General features: G+C 37.6%; 1 protein-coding gene across 1 annotated transcript; it reads right to left on the bottom strand.

The window, feature by feature from the left end:
• Positions 1-781: 781 nt before the first annotated feature.
• LOC128502604 (heat shock factor protein 3-like) lies at positions 782-18,047 on the bottom strand. The gene is made up of 13 exons (XM_053472448.1): positions 17,790-18,047; positions 16,697-16,805; positions 16,479-16,606; positions 14,782-14,906; positions 10,393-10,468; positions 10,121-10,182; positions 9,544-9,625; positions 9,165-9,331; positions 8,814-9,023; positions 2,719-2,824; positions 2,039-2,104; positions 1,877-1,937; positions 782-1,283 (listed from the first exon to the last, which is right to left on the bottom strand). Exons 1-13 carry the CDS (start codon positions 17,898-17,900, stop codon positions 994-996), a joined length of 1,593 nt encoding a protein of 530 aa, XP_053328423.1. The 5' UTR covers positions 17,901-18,047; the 3' UTR covers positions 782-993.
• Between the last annotated feature and the right edge of the window lie 408 nt (positions 18,048-18,455).

Below are 18,455 nucleotides of genomic sequence, written 5' to 3'. Positions count from 1 at the left end.
CACAAACACAAGCATTATAAGCAGAATAGATTTTACTGAATTATCCATGAAAAAAAGTAATGTTCTTTAAATTCACTTATGGATACTTCTATAAAAAAGTAATGGCTGCCTGGTGCCTGGTCTTAAATTATAGACTGAAACTGCAAACATCAAGAAGAAGTGGAAAGGCAATATAGTATTAAAACTAATCCTAAATGAATTTTCATTTTGTATAAATAATTGAGAACAATGTGTCTGTAATAATGAGTCTCAAAAACACCTTATGCAACTTTGCATAAACTCCCCTTTTCCACAGTATACAAGCTGACAACATAAAGTATATATGGGTTCCCAAAAAACACTATCTACACTAATATAAGAACTGATATAAGGGTCTGTAGATGTAATTTCTAAGTATAGATGTGTAAACAATAATGTTGATATTAAACGGGAATTTTGTTAAGACACAAATGCACATTGCTGGTATTTTCTTTTCTTGAATTTTCAGATGCAAGGGGAGGTTGATAGTTCACTGAAGATCAAGAATTCTGCCCCAGAAGTGGGGATCTCAAGTTTCAAGAGTTAAAAACCAAATCCCTGCCTGTCTTAAGATATCTCTTTCTTGAAAATTTAGGTGTGTTTCGCCATTCACAAACTCTGACCTAGAATGCATATTAAAGCATGTACATCTGATTGTAAATGTAGGGTTATACATTACTTTTTTTTTTTTTTTACTGAGTGCAGATGACAGTTTTTTGTGTATTCTAACATTTTAATAGACAAACTCCAGGAAAAAAGGATATTGTGTATGTTATACATGTTTACATGTATAACATGTATACGTGTATAACATGTATACATGTTTACATCAATCAAGGTCGATGGGTATGAGGAGATTTAAAGACTGCTAAATAAAGTTGCTTTGGAGATAGAGATAATGTTTTTACATTGTCATATTTTACAGGTTTCAAGTGTCTGAAGTCATGGTATCCAGTAGAAGAAATAGTTTAAACCTCAGACATTATCAGTCTCTGTGGCTTCATCAATTAACTTATTAACTGGACTGAGGACAAAAATAGGCAATCCATGGGAGCCACTGAAATCCTCGACCAGTAAGTTTACTTCTTTGCATGCGTCCTCTTCTAAAGCACTGCCCCTCTGTTCAGTGGAACTGTCAGGAAGGATACTTTCAGCAGCTCCTGCAAGATGATCTATTGGATCAGATGGGGAACCGCTATTTGCTGCTGTCAGCTCATCAAATAAGGAGAGCACGTGGTTCCCTGTGTATTGCATCAATTGTTTGCCTGTGAAAACAAAGTTTGAAGATCACATTTAGGAAAGAAATGTCCTTTTGAATCTGCCTCTTATTGCTGCTACTCATACTAAAGTAAAACATACCAAGGAGGAATTTGCCGTTAAAATGACCTACTGTAAAATCTCGGTAAAATATGCACCCGTGTTTAATACACAGCTACCAGATTAGGTCACTAACTGATGATCAGTGAGACTGATCAATGATCAGGGTTCTAAAGGGTAATTAATTACTGATCAGATATTAATTTGTAAAAAAAAATAAATAAATATGCTCACATGTAAGTGACAAATTTAGGCCACTGCCCAGTGAATCAGCGATCAGTAATCAGTGACATAATAAAAATGGAAAAATATTTTTATTAATGTGTTTGTTTAAAACTTTATGCCATGTAGAACTTTTAATGTCCTGGATGATCCCCTCCCTCTGACATGTGTCACCGATGAGAAGGGTGATCAAGAGGCTGCCATGATAACTCTTGACCAATAGGAGTGATCCGATCATGAGCAGTTTGACATACTCACACCTTTTGACCTGGAAACATTTTTATTAATATTAATAAAATGAAGGGAAAAAAAGGAATACCTTTATTCAGAAGGTCTTCATCATCAGGTAATGTAACTTGTTTGTCACTGTCTTGAAGTTCCTGCATACATATATATATATATATAAGTTTATAACACAAAGAATCCCAAACAATATATTGACTGAGCAGTATTTTACTGAATTAAGCAAAGGAATACTCACACTCAATGGACCAGCATTGTTTTCAGTCACTGTAGTATCTGAGGATAACAAGTCAGGTTTAAACAGCTGCAAAAGGTAAGTTGGAGAGAGTAATTTGGTTGTAAACGGGTTCTATACCTTCAAAACAAGAGTACAATTAGGCCGATCGGACTGAGATTATAATTTATGACTTAAAAAGCTTTATTTTAAAACTATTGGGCTGTTTCCCATCACCATATACATAACACTTTTCACTTTGGAAATGTGGATTTCATGTTTTTCATTTTTCCCTATAAAGCTTCTCTATAATCTTTTGAAAATTTGTCACTTTTCTCTCGTTGCAAATGTATTAGAGCTTTGACTTTAGGTGCATAAAATATGTTAACAAAATAGAAACAAATTGGGGTTTACTTTTAATGAAAAATGCACCAATGCCATTTATACATAAAAAGATGTCTATGTGCTAATGTTGCCTTGATCTGCTCTTAATGTGACCATATGCAAGTTACAAACAGTAGCCTATGCATATGAAGGTAAGCCTTAGAGATTCAATACTTTGAAGATGGTTCTTTCATTTTGAGTATGTTCATGCAGAACTCGTCTATCTTTACAAAACATGTTCCATTTATTTATAACAATACTTGTTAGAGATTTTAGTAACCGCAGACAAGTTTTTTTTGTCTTTTTTTTTTTATACTTACCCCTTCAAGAAAATCAGCTTCCACATTAAGCCTCTTCTTGGACAGAATACTTTGCAGATCTTCTAGACTGGCATCAATACAGCTCAAGAAGTCCTGGATCTCCTCACTACAGAGATAATGAAAACAACCAGTTAGATTTAAAGAAAAAAAAAGGGGGGGTTATTACATTTTGGTCACAACACATGCTCCTTTACAGAGTTCAAGAAACAGTTTAATGCAAAAGCCGGTTTACACGGCACAAACAACCATAGATGTTAGTAGAAAAGCACATAGTCGACTTGATAGACTCAATAGATCTGCACATACTCTTCCTGCCTCCAAGTTGACCTGCATAGTTTATAACTGGTGTTGGGACCGTGAACAACATGTGACGTTCACTTGATTCCAAAGAAAATGCTTACCTTGTTCAAAGGAATTTCGAGTGAACAGCATGTAAGTTGAGAACGTTGATTAAAAAAAAAAAAGTTAACAAATTATCAGTGTCCTGACGTCAATATTTTAGCACCTTGCAATAAAACCTAAGTACTATCGAAGACCGCAAGTGCTGGCTTTATTATCATTTTAAAAGAAAAAAATATTTTAATTGTATGGTTTTACATATCAGGACATTATAGCAATCATTTGTTCCTTAGAAGATCTATAAAAATAAACAAAAATAGGCAACTACAACTTCATATGAACAACATATGACATATTACACCATATCATGATTTATGCAACAAAAATAAAGCCAAAATCGTGCTGCTAATGTCCCTTAATTAACTGATCATCAGCAAGTGTGACCACCTCTATAAAAGGTGTGTGTTAAAACAATGCCAAGGACGAAAGATGTCAGCAATGAACTTAGAAAAGCGCCCATCAATCTGGGAAAGGTTAAAAAGCCATTTCCAAGCAATTTAAACTCCATCATTCTACACTGGGAAACATCAAAAGCGGAAAACATTCAAAACTTCAAATTCGCCCCAAAATTAGACTGTGCAATGCTCAGAATAATTGCAAAAAATCCAAGAGTTACATTTCAGACTCTATAGGCCTCAGTTAGCATGTTAAAAGTTCATAACAGTACAATTAGAAAAAGACCGAACAAGTATGATGTTAGGAAGGGTTGCCGGGGGGAAACCTCTCCTCTCTAAAAAGAACATGCATCTGAACAAATCACAAGACTTCTGGAACATGGAGATGTTTGGCCATAATGCACAGCGCCAAGTATTCTACAGTCAAATGTGAGGCCATCTGTCCAACAGCTAAAGCTTGGCCAAAATTGGGTGATGGAACAGGACAATGATGCCAAACACACCAGCAAATGTACAACAAAATGGCTGAAAAAGAATCAAGGTTGTGCTGTGGCTCATACGAAGACCAGACCTCAACCCAATTGATATACTGTGGCGGGACCTTAAGAGAGATGTGCATAAACAAATGCTTGCAAACCTCAATGAACTGAAGCAATGTTGTAAAGAGTGGGCCAAGATTCCTCCACAACAATGTTATACAGAAAATTATTGCTGCTAAAGGTGGTTTTACAAGCTTTTTGAAACATAAGGTGTACCTTTTCACACATGGCTTCTACATTATGGCTTTATTTTTGTTGAATACATTTTCAGACCTGCTAATGAACAGATTGCTATTATATCCGTATATGTAAAACCAAAGAATATAAAGAGGGTGTACTTTCTTTTTCAAAGTGTGTGTGTGTGTGTGTGTGTGTGTGTGTGTGTGTGTATATATATATATATATATGTGTATATATGTATATATATATATATATATACATACATACATACAATCTATATACGACTGCATATGTTTAACCCGAATACGTGGATTTCGGATGTTTGCATCCTTTTTCGTGGTGCGCGTCTCTAATTTATTATATGTATAGTGCCCTAAATGCCCACATTATGAGTTCCATTGCAGGTAGGTATAATTTAAAAAAAAAAAAAGCAAATACTTGAAACACAGACAGTACAGGCAATATAAAAAAAATTTACAGAAAAGTTTATTTTCCCTTAACAATAAGTCTTAAACAAAAATATGTATCAGGCACTAAAACTTAAGATTTTGGTTCTGACCACGAACCTTTGTTAAGGCATCTGGGCCACGGAAAAACATATATGGCCCTAAAGAAGAAGAAAAACAATGCGTCAGACACCATGAATCTTAATAAGAACCCTTTAATACACAGAGGAGACAAAGTGCAGAGACAAATAGTACCAGTTTGTAGGACTAATATGGGGGGGGGGTAAGTAAAATGATGAAAAAGAAAAAAAAAAGCCCAACAATTAAAAACCATAGTAAACTTGGCAATGAAAGAATGCTTGTGTCACCCTTATACAGCATTAAATACAAAATTTAAGTACAGAAGCCAACACTTGCAAAACATAAGGCATATAAAGAGGAACGACTCATTCTTCCATAAAGGCCAAGAGAAAACATAAGAACTGTTGGCGGAACAGTTAAGAAACAAGCCAAAAAAAAGCTTAATGTAAAAGAGGAAGCCTCATGAAAAAAATTACATATCTTGAGTTCTTATTACGGGGGTTGTATACAGTAATGCAAAATAGCCCAGAAGATAATGAGTGCTTTGTTTCAAATAACTCCATTGTTATATTTGCTGATGTTAGAGGTAGTCATTTGTGACTGTGGATGCATTCCAGCTTCATTTACCACACAAAGCTGAGGGTTTAACTGTAATGCCAATTACATTTCCTCCAACTGTCTAGCCATTCTCTCCCCAAGCACATTGGACCCTCTTGCATTTTAGGTGCAATCCATCACGACTATAGAGATTGTACCCCAAAGCAAAAATCAGCCCAGTGCTCTAAAAACCCAAAGCCCTCCTTCTTACACCAAGACTTCAGCCATGCATTTAGCTGCCTAATCTCCCGCTGCCTTTCTGGTGTAGCGCATGGCACAGGTAGTATCTCTGAGAACACTACCTTGGAGGTCCTTTTCTTAATCTTACTACCTAAATCCCTAAAATTACCTTTTAGGACACTCCATCTTCCTCTTACTATGTCATTGGTGCCAATGTGCACCAAGACAGCTGGATCCTCGCCAGCCCCTCCCAATAATCTATCCACTCTGTCCACAACATGCCGAACCGGGGCACCCAGGAGACAGCAAACCATTCGGTTGCTGCGATCAGAGCTACAGATTACCCTGTCTGTCTGTTTTCCTAATTATTGAATCCCCTACCACCACAACCTGCTTGGGCTTTCCTTCCTTTCGGATCCCCTGCACATTGGATGAGCTGCTCTCCCGGCTGTTAGAGAGAACAGCTTTTTCCGGAAAGCCTACCTCTGAGTCTGCCTCCCAGGGCAAATTTGTTGGGATGGAGAAACTCTGGGCTGACTTCCCTCCCCCACTGCAACCACGTCTTACTGTTACCCAGCTATGTGCCTGTCTCCCTTCTGCCTGATCTCCTCCCTCATTGCTAGGGGCCCCATCTAAACTTTGCTCAGTGAGTAAGAGACTTCTCTCAAGATTGTCAATCTCTCTCAGTGTTTAATTATGCCACTTCAGAGCACCAACCTCAGCTTCCAGAGACCAATTGATCACACTTGCCACAGTGATATGGACCCAGGAACTGCTGTTCTAAGCATGCATACATATGGCATGATGTGCACTGAGTGAAATCTCCAAGCTTGCTCATACTTTATGAAGGGACGCGAGCACTTACAGAATTTAAAACAATTGCTTTATGTCACTTACCCTCTTGTGGTGCACAAACTGGTCACTTACAGAAAGCAAGTCACTTAGAAAATGCAAGCCCCTTACAATGAGCAAGCTCTGTGAGTTTAACCACTTCCTTTATACAGAGCAACACAGTTAATTGATTATAAACCCCACCCTTAACTAATTACACTCTAGAAAATGGGAAGCCCCAGTGGAAGTGCTGGCAGCAGCAGAGGTTTGTCCCCACTAGACACCAGGGAGTCGGGAGTCTGGAGCATGGAGGGGGGGGTGCCATATCAGGGGGGCATTTCAGGGAGCACAGGGGCATAAGGCATATCGGGGTATAAAGCATATAGAGGGTATAAGGCATAACTGGGGGGCAGAGTGGGAAGCATGGGGCAGGTTGAAAAAAAGGAAATAAAAACAAGAAATGCATTTTTCTCAATCATAGTATTTAATATGAAAAAAATAGTTTACATGTAAATATTTACTAGTAAAACTTTTTTAGGTAATAAAACCTAGTTTGAGAAATACTATGTTTGGGTTCTTGTACAGTACAATAGGAAGGCGAGATACTAACTAAAAATATTTAATTAGTAAAATTTTAGATGTAGGCAACACAAATATGTCTTCATCTAAATCTGGGAATTATCCAGAACCTCCACAGCTCAACAGAATGTGAGGATAAGACATCATTAAAGAAAGAAGGAAAATACATGTCACGGAACTCATTACTTAGGCACCTATTTAAAAAAAACAACATTCACCTTTATTCGACAAACTTTCTTTGATCTGTCACCCAAACCTCTACCCTATACTGCTTCATTGCCTAAACATAAGAGGCAGTATTGTCCCTGACACCTCCACTATACCCTGTATTAATAAAAGATGCATTTAACTCACTCTTACGAGCAGTATACTCACTATATCCAGTGCTTTTAAATCAGACATCTCAGATACTGCACTATGCACTTTAGCACTTTATTCTGTTTTTTTTTTTTTATTGTTCCACATTTTATATAGTTTAGCACACTTCACTTTTCTATCAAATATTCTATATCTTAAGAACAGCTGAGCAATAAAAATGTATGTCAGTTCCAAGTCCTAGATGTCAAATGTCCCTATGTGCTGAAATAAAAATGTTATTCTAAAGATACATTCGATATCAACATCATTGCTTTATATTCGGACCTTTAGTTGTCAGAGTTTTCTAACCTTCTGTGCATAACCCTAAACGGACTACCTGCTCAGGCACCAGGAAGACAGCCCAGACACCAGGAAGACAGCCCAGGCACAGCTACATTTTGATTGTTTTTCTTTTCAAGATACCCAACAATCAGGGATTTGTTTTTTTATTAACAAACGTAAGACTTGCAGGCCTTCTTTTAATTGGTGCACAAGAAAAACTCAAGGCAATTCAGCATCCTCAAATACAAATGATATAGAATATATTTTTTTTGCCATTATTCATAGATTCTGCTGTGTTTTTGGTGAAGGGGAAAAGTTATATGTTGTCATAACTTATGAATTTCAATTGGCAGAGCGAACCCCCTGTGATGTCACTGAAAAATTTACCAGTGTGGTCTGACTGTAGAGAAATCAGAGGGTTTCCCTACTAAAGTATTTTACTTGCACACTGTTTACAGATTCCCTTGGGAATCTCAGTTAACGCAGAGGAACCATATGTCTTTGGGGCACCTGCATTTTGGGAGGGGGTTTATGTGTGGTGTGTTACTCTCCATCGGGTGAGTACTTTGCCTACTGAGAGGATGCAGGTTGTGCAGAGCTGGGACTAAGATGCCTATAGCCATTGTAATCCATGGTGCCTCCAAGATACCAATCTCTTCTCTGCTCCCTCAGACAACTTATTCTGCCCCTGATGGTGCTGGGACAGGACATAACCCGACACCATCATTAATCAAAAAAGGGTATACTGATCATATAGACTTGTGTCTGCTTGTGTCTCCGTCAAGAAAAATGACCACTATGCCACTCCAAGCTACTTTTACATATTAAAAGGAACTGCTTGTTATTTTTTCGAGTTACCTGTAATATATTCATTAATATATATTCACGTATCTATCAACTCTTTCAAACCAACAATGCAACAGTTACTTCCCTATAAAAGATATATATTTTCCATATAAAAGAAAATCTACGGAGGCTGCATTTGAGTAGGTAGAATTATATCAAAGTGCTTTACAGGTAAAAAAAAAAAGCATAGTTCTAACCAGAAGCTAGTATATTATCAAAACTTGGGTCGATGTTTGGCACATGTCTATAGGAGACTTTTTGGATAACACAATGCAGTAATGTGTGTACATTGACTATATAAAATATCCTACTTTATCATATTCCACACCGCCATTTACTTAGTTATAAAAAAACAAAAGTGGGGGACAGCAAAAATTACTCACCAGTCTAGCATGTCTGCACTGCTTTGGGTATTGTTTTCATTGAGGATTGAATTGATGACACTATCAGTATCCTCACTAGAATTTGTGTGACATATATCCAATGCCAGGCCATCTTCATCCAAACAGCCACTAGGAATCATGGGCTGCTCTGGATTGGGCAGCTGTGAGTTTAAAACTGGATCACCCACCAGAATAACCTCTTCTACATTCCTGCAGACAGAAAAAAAAACATAGTCAGCTCTTGTGCAATATTGCTGATATCAAGTACTAGTACCCCCCCCCACACACACACACACACAAACATTGCTTGTTTACTCTGAATGTACAAATGGGAAGGACTGTTGCACTTACTGATGCTTTTCAGTGTTTGTTGGTGTTACAGGCGGAACTATGTAGTTTCGTGGTTGTTCTATAGCGGGTGGGGGGACATCTGATGTTCCCTCCCCTGGACCTGAGATTTCATGGATAATAAACACATCGTCAGTAGAGGTTCCAGGATGTTGAGAGTGGAGATTCATCTGTGGAAAAGAATAAAATCACATTTTGTGATCCTTCTGTTTACTAATACATATTTATACACAAATCTAGAAAATTGTCTTAAATACATAAACAACTGTGTTTTCAGGGTAACACATCACAGTAATTTTGCAAATTAATACACAAACAATAGATAAATGTCAGATGGGTCGGGAGCAGATTCAATAGGACAAATTAATTTCAAAATACTCACCCGCTTCCTCTTATTTTCAGGGAAGTGTAAGACATGACATCCATACTTTGAAGGTGGTTGGGATGCTTCAATTGTTAAGGGTCTATAACAATAACAAAAGGAATTGAACCCAAATGGTTAAAAAAAAAAAATACCTCAAAACTATATCCTGTTGTGCAAAACATTTTGTGGAAGCCCTGCAAGCTTATTTATAGAGTGTCATGATTTTAGGGTCATCTTTAAAAAGGTAGTAATTCCCCCCCCAACCCATCATCAGGGAAGCAAAAAAAAAAAAAAAAAAAATTGGTATGTCCCTTACAAATGGCACTTGTTATGTTTACTGGCATAAATCACATATGGTTAACCCTAATGCTTTATTTTCCAATACAGCAGAATTTAGGATTCAGCAGTGCTGGCAGCCGATCAAAAAAGCTTAAGAAGATTTTCATTTTTTGGATGAAACCTCTTTTCTGGAGGTCTCATCAGATGACAATTAAGTGTGCTCTAAAAGACTAGCCTCCAGCACTGCCAAAACTACAGGTGACATATGTGCCTAAGTCAGATGAAAAATAAGTCAGTAAATAAAAATTGTTAATACCTTTTCCTTTTGTTTCCCATCACAATGTTTCCTCTCATTAGACTTAGAATGAACTGAAGTATCTGGGGGGGGGAATAAACACATCATAAAATATGTCACAGACCTGATTCAAGAAGGTATCGTATGGCTGATTGAATTAGAAACTACCAAATACAACTGTGTGAAGCAACATAAAGAACCAAATATGTGAACTAAGGGATACGGATATTATGGAGATATTAAAATACATGTGATAGAGTGGCAACAAATGACTGTTCTGCATTTTTACTCACTTTTGCAAGCAGTTTTTGCTGTTGGCTGTGTCTTCTTCTGAGTGAAGACACCTCCTTCCAAAGAGTCTCATTTTCCCTATGAATAGAAGTTGATTTTACTTTTTCTACCTTTCATGACAATGGTTTTAACATTTCGCGGTGCTTGTGTTTAGCTGTAATTTTCTTCTTTCCCATTTACTGAACCCACACAAGTTATATATTGTTTTTTTCCAGGACAAGAAGGGCTTTCTTTAGATTCCCTCATTTTGATTGTATCATATCATTTACTATTTTTTTTTTTTAAGTATAAGATATGGGGGAAAAAATGACTTTTTCTGACTTTTACTTGAAAACCCTATTACTCATCTATAAAAGCTAATGAAAACCCTGCTAAACAGATTCTACTATTTGTCCTGAGTTTTGAAATACACAATGCTTTTACTGTTTCAAAACCATTGTTACTCAAATCTGGTAATTCTGCCCCATGCACTTTGGAACACCTTTGAAGCTGGCAATTTACCCAATCAAACCACATATCTTTGAAGACTAGACACCACACTGTTTCAAATGCTAGTATTTTAACGCTTTCCATGCACTAATTCTATCACCAGTCTTTTTCAAACTTTGTGGTAGTCATTTTTTGGAGTTTTTTTCCCCCCTACACACATTGCTTCAGGTATGAATTTACAGGTCCTGGTATATGTCACTGTCACACACAACACCCCAATATGCGTTCAGTGACATCTCCCGACTACGGTGATACTACCCATGCATGGGTTTGCCTCAGTGTTTGGGGGCAAAAGGGCCACGTTTGGGGCATGTGCATTTTTCAATGTTGAACATTGACATTTGGTGATCCTGTGCCCATGCCCTATTTGGTACATCTTTGAGCCTGGCCAATTCAATATGTACAATAAAACCAAATATTTTTGAAGACAACCCAGGGTATTTTAACCCCTTAAGGACCGGGCTCATTTTTCGTTTTCTACCCTGTGGGACCGAGGCTGTTTTGACACTTTTGTGGTGCTTGTGTTCAGGTGTAATTTTCTCCTCACCCATTTAGTGTACCCACATAAGTTATATATTGTTTTTTTCAGGACAAGATGGGCTTTCTTCAGATACCATTATTTTGATCGTATCATCTTATTTACTATAAAAAAAATAAAAAAAACATGGTGAAAAATTGAAAAAAAAGACATTTTATGACTTTTATTTGAAAAATCTTTTACTCACCTAAAAAAGCAAGTAAAAAAACTAGCTAAATAGATTCTACTACTTGTCCTGAGTTTAGAGATACCCAATGTTTTTATGTTTTTTTGCTGTTTTTTGTATGTTATAGGGCAATAAGTACAAGCAGCGTTTTATGATTTCCAAATCTTTTTTAACAAATCTGGTCAGTCTGCCTCCATCTCCTCTTTGGAACATCTTTGAAGCCGGTTAACTCAATTTAACCCCCTCAAACCATATATTTTTGAAAACTAGACACCCCAGGGTATTCCAAATGCTGTTATTTTAACCCTTTCCATGCACCAATTATACAACTACACTTTGTCAAACTTTGTAATAGTAATTTTTTTTATTTTTTTTTCCACACAAATTGTACTTTAGTTATAGATATACAGGTTCTGGTGTATGTCACTATCAAACAACACCCCAATGTGTGTTCAGCAACATCTCCTGAGTACAGCGATACCCCACATGCATGGGTTTGTCAGATTGTTTGGCTGGTAAAAGGCTACTTTTGGGGCATGCGTAATCCAGGTGGTCATTTGGTCATTCTGCCTCCATCTCCTCTTTGGAATATCTTTGAAGCCGGTTAACTCAATTTAACCCATTCAAACCATATATTTTGGAAAACTAGACACCCCAGGGTATTCCGAATGCTGTTATTTTAACCCTTTCCATGCACCAATTATAAAACTACACTTTGTCAAACTTTGTAATAGTAATTTTTTTTCACACAAATTGTACTTTAGTTATAGATATACAGGTTCTGGTATATGTCACTGTCAAACAACCCCCCAATATGTGTTCAGGAACATCTCCTGAGTGCAGTGATACCCGACATGCATGGGTTTGTCGGGTTGTTTCAGATTTAAAATGCCACATTTGGGAAGTGCGCTTTTTTTCTCCATTTTGGTCAGTCTGTACCTATGCCCTATCTGTGAGCTAGGCCACTCCAATTTACCCCATCAGCCATTTTTTTTATATATTAGACACCCCTTGGGTATTTGAAGTGCTTTTATTTTAACTCTGAGATTTTTGAGAAATTTTAGCACTTGCTCAAAATAATAAACTTTATTTTTTTATTTTTTTTAATACTTTTTTTATATTTTTTTTTACACATTGTGCTGGTACTGGATGGTTCATCTAGTGACATCACTGCATAATTATTTTTAAATGTTAGCACATTTTTTTTTTCCATTTTTTTATTTTTTATTTTTTTTTTGAATATTTTACTAATCACATAGTGATTAGAAAGCTGGGCTCCATTGACTTGCATGGTTGAATGCAGTACCTGTATTCAACCAGCAAGTGGAGCCAGTTCTCTAGAGGGTCTGGAGACCCTCTAGCGAACTTTTTCGTCTTTATTGTTGTAGTTCCCGGGCCGCCGCCATCTTACTTGGCGAAGATCACCGGCAGCTGCGGCTGTGACCGCTCTCCGGAGCGGTCACAGCCCACCTAAAGGTAAGTGTTTGGTGTCGCTGGATGCCTCCTGATCGAGGCATTCCAGCGACACCATTTAAGTTTAGGAGGCGATCGTTGATCGCCTCCTAAACGCTTTTAAAACGGGCGTCCGCCGCCATACAATGTATGGCGGCTGTTGACGCCCCGGGGAGGGGCCAGACATGGCCCCCGATGCCGATCTCGGCCTTGCTGAATGCCTCGACATCGAGGCATTGCAGCAAGGCCGTTTAAGCGAAGAAAGTGATCCTTGATCACTTTCTAAGCTTATTTAACTTTTTGACGGTTCAGGACCGTCAAAGGTCATTTAGTGACCTTCTTGTCATGACGGTCCTGAACCGGCAAAGGTCGCGAAGGGGTTAAATGCTCACACTTTTTCCCCACACACGGTGTACTTCAGGTATGAATTTACAGCTCCTGGTATATGTCACAAAACACTCCAATATGTGTTCAGCACATCTCCTGAGTACAGTGATACCACCATACATGGGTTTGTTGGTTTGTTTGGGAGGCTAAAAGGCCACATTTGGGACTCAAAAAAAAAAAAAAACCTGGCAAAGGTTGGTGCTAGAATTTGTGCATGGAAAGTGTTAAAATACCACTATTTGAAATACGCTGGGGTGTCTAGTTTTCAAACATATATGATTTGATATGGTAAACAATTAGCCAGTTTCAAAGATGTCCCAAACTGAATTGCGCATGGCCTTTTAGCCTCCAGATAACCTAACAAGCCCATGGATGGGTGGTATCGCTGTACTCCGGAGATGTTGTTTTGAAGTGACATATACCAGAAGCTGTAATTTTTTCCTAAAGGACAATTTGTGTGAAAAAAAACCACAATAAATACTACCATGCAGTTTGACAAAGGCTGGTAGTAGAATTAGTGCATGTAAAGAGTAGCACCATTTGAAATACCCTGGGGTGTCTAGTTTTAATATACATATGGTTTGAGTAGATTGAATTGAACTTCAAAAGATGTCCACAACAGGACATGGGGAGATGATTACCAGATTTTGGGGAAAAACTGTTTTGAAATAGCAAAAACGCCACTTGTACTTGTTGCCTTATAACTAGCAACATAAAAAAAAAAACACACACACAAAAACCCCTCATAAAAACATTGGGTTTTTCTAAACTCAGGACAAATCTATACAGACAAATACAAGTAGAAACTATTTAGCAGGTTTTTTTCATTAGCTTTGTAGATAAGCAAAATATTTTTTTTACATAAAATTACCGTATTTGCCCATGTATAAGACGCACCTTCATTTTGGGGCTCGAAATTTGAAAAACAAAATGTATTATCATAAAATTCATACTCATCACTCCCATCCATTAACTGCCCTAAATTAAACCGAAAGACCCCATCAACCATAACTGCCCCTAAATTAACCCCCACCTCCCCTAATTTTCAGCAGCCCAAATATTAATTTTATACTTACTGTTAGATGAGTTGCTGTCTGAACAGTGTGGACAATATAAGGAAAGGGGCGGAGCCAATCAGCAGTGTGACTGCAGGGAGGTACTGGGAAGTAGTAACTGCAATCTACAACCACTGTATAAGACTCATAAATGTGCGTCTTATACATGAGGAAATACGGTAAGTGATTTTTTTTCAAGTTTTCACTATATATATATATATATATATATTTTTTTATTTTTTTTTTTTTATATGATCAAAAAATGCTATTTGAAAAGACAGATATTGTGTGATACAGAACTAACCTTCTCATGTTTTCCAATTTTGTATCCACATCGTTTTGAGCATCTTTTAACTCTTGCAACTCAGAAAACACTTTCTGTAACTCATCCTGAGACAGATGAGGGTCTTCTGTTTTTACTGAAGACATCTAGAAGATATGCAAATATAGGAGTAATTATTATTGTCTACACGACTAGTCCATTTAATTCACACACTTTTTTTATATAGGTACATAATTTCATGAGCCCGGCTGTTATTATTTTACAGCTAACATCAGGCATTTCATAGAACGTTAAAGTAAACACAATGGATGTAGCTTCAGAAATTTACATAGGTTTGATTAACCATTATATATAAATATATATGTATATCTCCTACACACACACACACACACACACACAACACGGTTAATAGTAAATGTATCCCTTAGTTAATCATTTAATGGGTTTAAAACAACATAGAAATAAGGTGGTGAGAAACCTTCATGAGCTTCCTATCCTCTAGATTGTAAGCTTGTTTGAGCGGTGCCCTTCTCACCTGTTTCTGTCAAATTGTTGTTATATACTTATGTTCTGTCTACCTTTTTTACAGCGCTACAAAATATGATCATGCTATATAAAACAATACTATGGGAGAGACTTCTATATATTTACTCTCCCAAACTAGTGGTCAGTAATAACTCTACAATATTATGGATCACTATAGAGCCCCACTAACATTGATCCACAAAGCAGGAACCAGAGTAGTTTCTTAAAACTCAAAAAATAATTTACTTTCTTCCCCATAAGTGGTAAACCAAGAAGTTCAGCTCAGATCAGCTGGCAACATTTGACAGCCCTGGCATAATACTGAAATAATTCCCGGAACAGGGACCCTTACAGCACTACCACATAATGAGATACAAGATTGGCATCCTGGCTTCAACGTGCCAACAACTTATCACATATGTGATTGTAGTACAGGGGTTAATAAAATTTGGACTACATCTCTGATAGCCGTGTGCATGTACAAGCATTGCAGACCAAGCGTTTTAAGCAAAACAATTATTTGCTCGACTATAAGACACGTTTTTTTTCCCAGAGAAAATGCTCTGAAAAATATACCTTGTCTTATATTCAATGCCGTCTTATAATCAGACCTCAAATAGAGGTCTGACTACACGACTATGATCCAGGAGACTTATCCTCTGGTGTCTAGTGGGGCAGCCGGTGGAAGTCTGTGCGATGCGCGTAGAAACATCCGCTGCTGCTGGCTGGCACTTCCACCGTGGTTTCTACGACAGAGCACTGGCGTGACATGACCTTCCGGTGCTCAGTCATAGAAGCCCCAGCGGAGGAACCGGCCAGCAGCAGCGAAGCTTTCTACGTGCATCGCACAGACTTCCACTAGTCTTATATTCAGGCTTTTTCTTTTTTTCCTAAATTAATATTCAGATTGGGGGGGGGGGTCTTCTCATAATCAGGGTCGTCTTATAAATAAGCAAATATGGTATTTGCGGATCAGACAGGAATTGGTGAATCCAAATTTGTTTTACTGAAACCAGGTTTCAGTAAATTACATGTGCCAAATTCTTTTTCAAAATCTTAAACCTTGCCATGAATACAATCGCACACATTAAATCCCTTAATATCTTTTACATGGACACTCTTGTCCCTATTTTTAATATCCTTTCACACCATTACATTTTGCCTGTAAATCAGCATGGCCGTCAATACCATACCTTGCGCTTAATATTTTCCAGCAACTCTGCCTTTCCCTTCTTAAAACAAGGATGAGTGAACTCAATGGGTGTTCCGTGCTCTGATTTTGCAAGCCCACTCTCTAGGTTCATTACCTTCCTGAAACCATCTGTGAATTTAAAGTAGAATTGGGATCACACAACTATAACTATTCCATACTATTTAAGGTAAAGGCGCAGTAATGCACACGAGCACTTACACATATTAAGCTGCCGAATAAAGCTTGACAAGTTGTTATGCTTAAAGTACTTGGGCAGAATTTCTTTGGAAAACCGCTGCTCATCCAGAATACAAAAGTTCTGTCCATTCTGTAAAATAAAAAACAAAACAACAAAAATGAACAAAATGCTTTTCTTGAATGTCATCTGACATATTTCACAGCACAGTCCTTGTAAAGGAACAAACTTGTCAGAGGTGGCCCCCATGATACATAGTAAAATCAACTTTTTTTTTTTTTTTTACTTCTTGAACCGAATTCAATGCTTTAAATCTCTGCTTGAATAAACCAGTAAGAGGATAAATTAAATAAAGCAGGTGACTGTAATTTCTTTAAGGAGCTGCCTAGGGGAGGACTGTTATATGACAACCCACAAATGTTCCTTCTGTGTTTCTAAAAGAATTTAAATCATGCCTCCACCTGCCAAAATACTAAAAATGTGACTATTCAACAGTTGCTGAAGCCAGAATAGAAAGTGACGAAGAAGTATGTATATCTCACATGAACATTCTCTTTTATCAGTAATGTCTAACACAAGTATCTGTTTGTACCAGAAGCTCTTAAGAGCTATATTCCAAATCCAGTCTTGGTGGTCCAACATCGCCTGCAACATTTTTGAGGATCCAAACTTTTTCTTTAAAGCCACATATTTTAGTGTATTACTCCACTATAGAGACTATATTAATGTGTCTCCTAAACATACGTAGGCCCTTTTATGAAGAAGGTGGAACTCACCAGCAGACCCAAAGCCCATGAGGCATGTTTAACCCCCAATGACAATGTATCCCAGTTCAATACATGTAATATTGAAGGCCTTGCCGTCAACTTTCCGTTGTCAACTATTGTATTCTTATCCCTAGCTCGATTGCAAATAATATTCTGCTCGTATTACAAATATTAATGAACACTCAAGGTTAGTGGCTTTTTATATAACATAAGTACATGTAACGCAGTAATGTCTGGGGACATTATTATGGCCCGTTTACAACATGGTATTAGTTCCAGTGATAAGAGGTTATTCTACACAATCTTCGTCTCGGGGTTATTTAGAAGAAAACAAGGGTTCTACAATTACCCAGTTCCACGAGATGACGTCAACATTAGTCGGATCTTCCACAAGGGTCCAGAGTTTGACCAAAAACGCGGGGACAATGGAATTACACTGAGGTGCAGTGGGCTCTTTCATTCTTATACTTTGTAGCTGTTTAACGTACGAAGTTCGCTAACGATATAAGCTGGGCCTAATTTTAAGGAAACTTAAACTGCGTATCCACAAACACAACGACCTACTTCCGGCATCACAAGAAGCGTTCAGGCCCAATTGGTTGTATGGACGCTGTTAACGTTTACCACGCCCCCTTTGCCGGATTCTTTCCGGGGTTTTGCGACTTAACGTAACGATAGAAAGCTACGACAACAGTACGTTAACGGCCACGTATTCTTATGTCTTTCTAAAAATGGCACACACCTACGTAGTTTCTCTGGTCACAATCTTTCCTTTTCGAGCGTTCATAAGATATGAGCACATTTTTCCTAATGAGGATCTCTAGTCACCGTATTAGTGTACGTTGTTCCTAAAACGGAGTATGGGATATTGCCTACCCTCCACGATTTCTGGGGTAGTAATGAATACATTTATGTCGGTGTATATTTATGCTGACATTTTTCTCACATTTTGCAGCATGTAGTGTGAACATTAGCAATGATTGCAGCATTTGTCTATGTCAGCTGCATCATCATC

Source organism: Spea bombifrons, chromosome 8, assembly GCF_027358695.1.
Source record: "Spea bombifrons isolate aSpeBom1 chromosome 8, aSpeBom1.2.pri, whole genome shotgun sequence".
Lineage (NCBI taxonomy): Eukaryota > Metazoa > Chordata > Amphibia > Anura > Pelobatidae > Spea > Spea bombifrons.
Note: the sequence above shows the minus strand (reverse complement) of the source record. Positions and strands in the feature narration are given on the sequence as shown.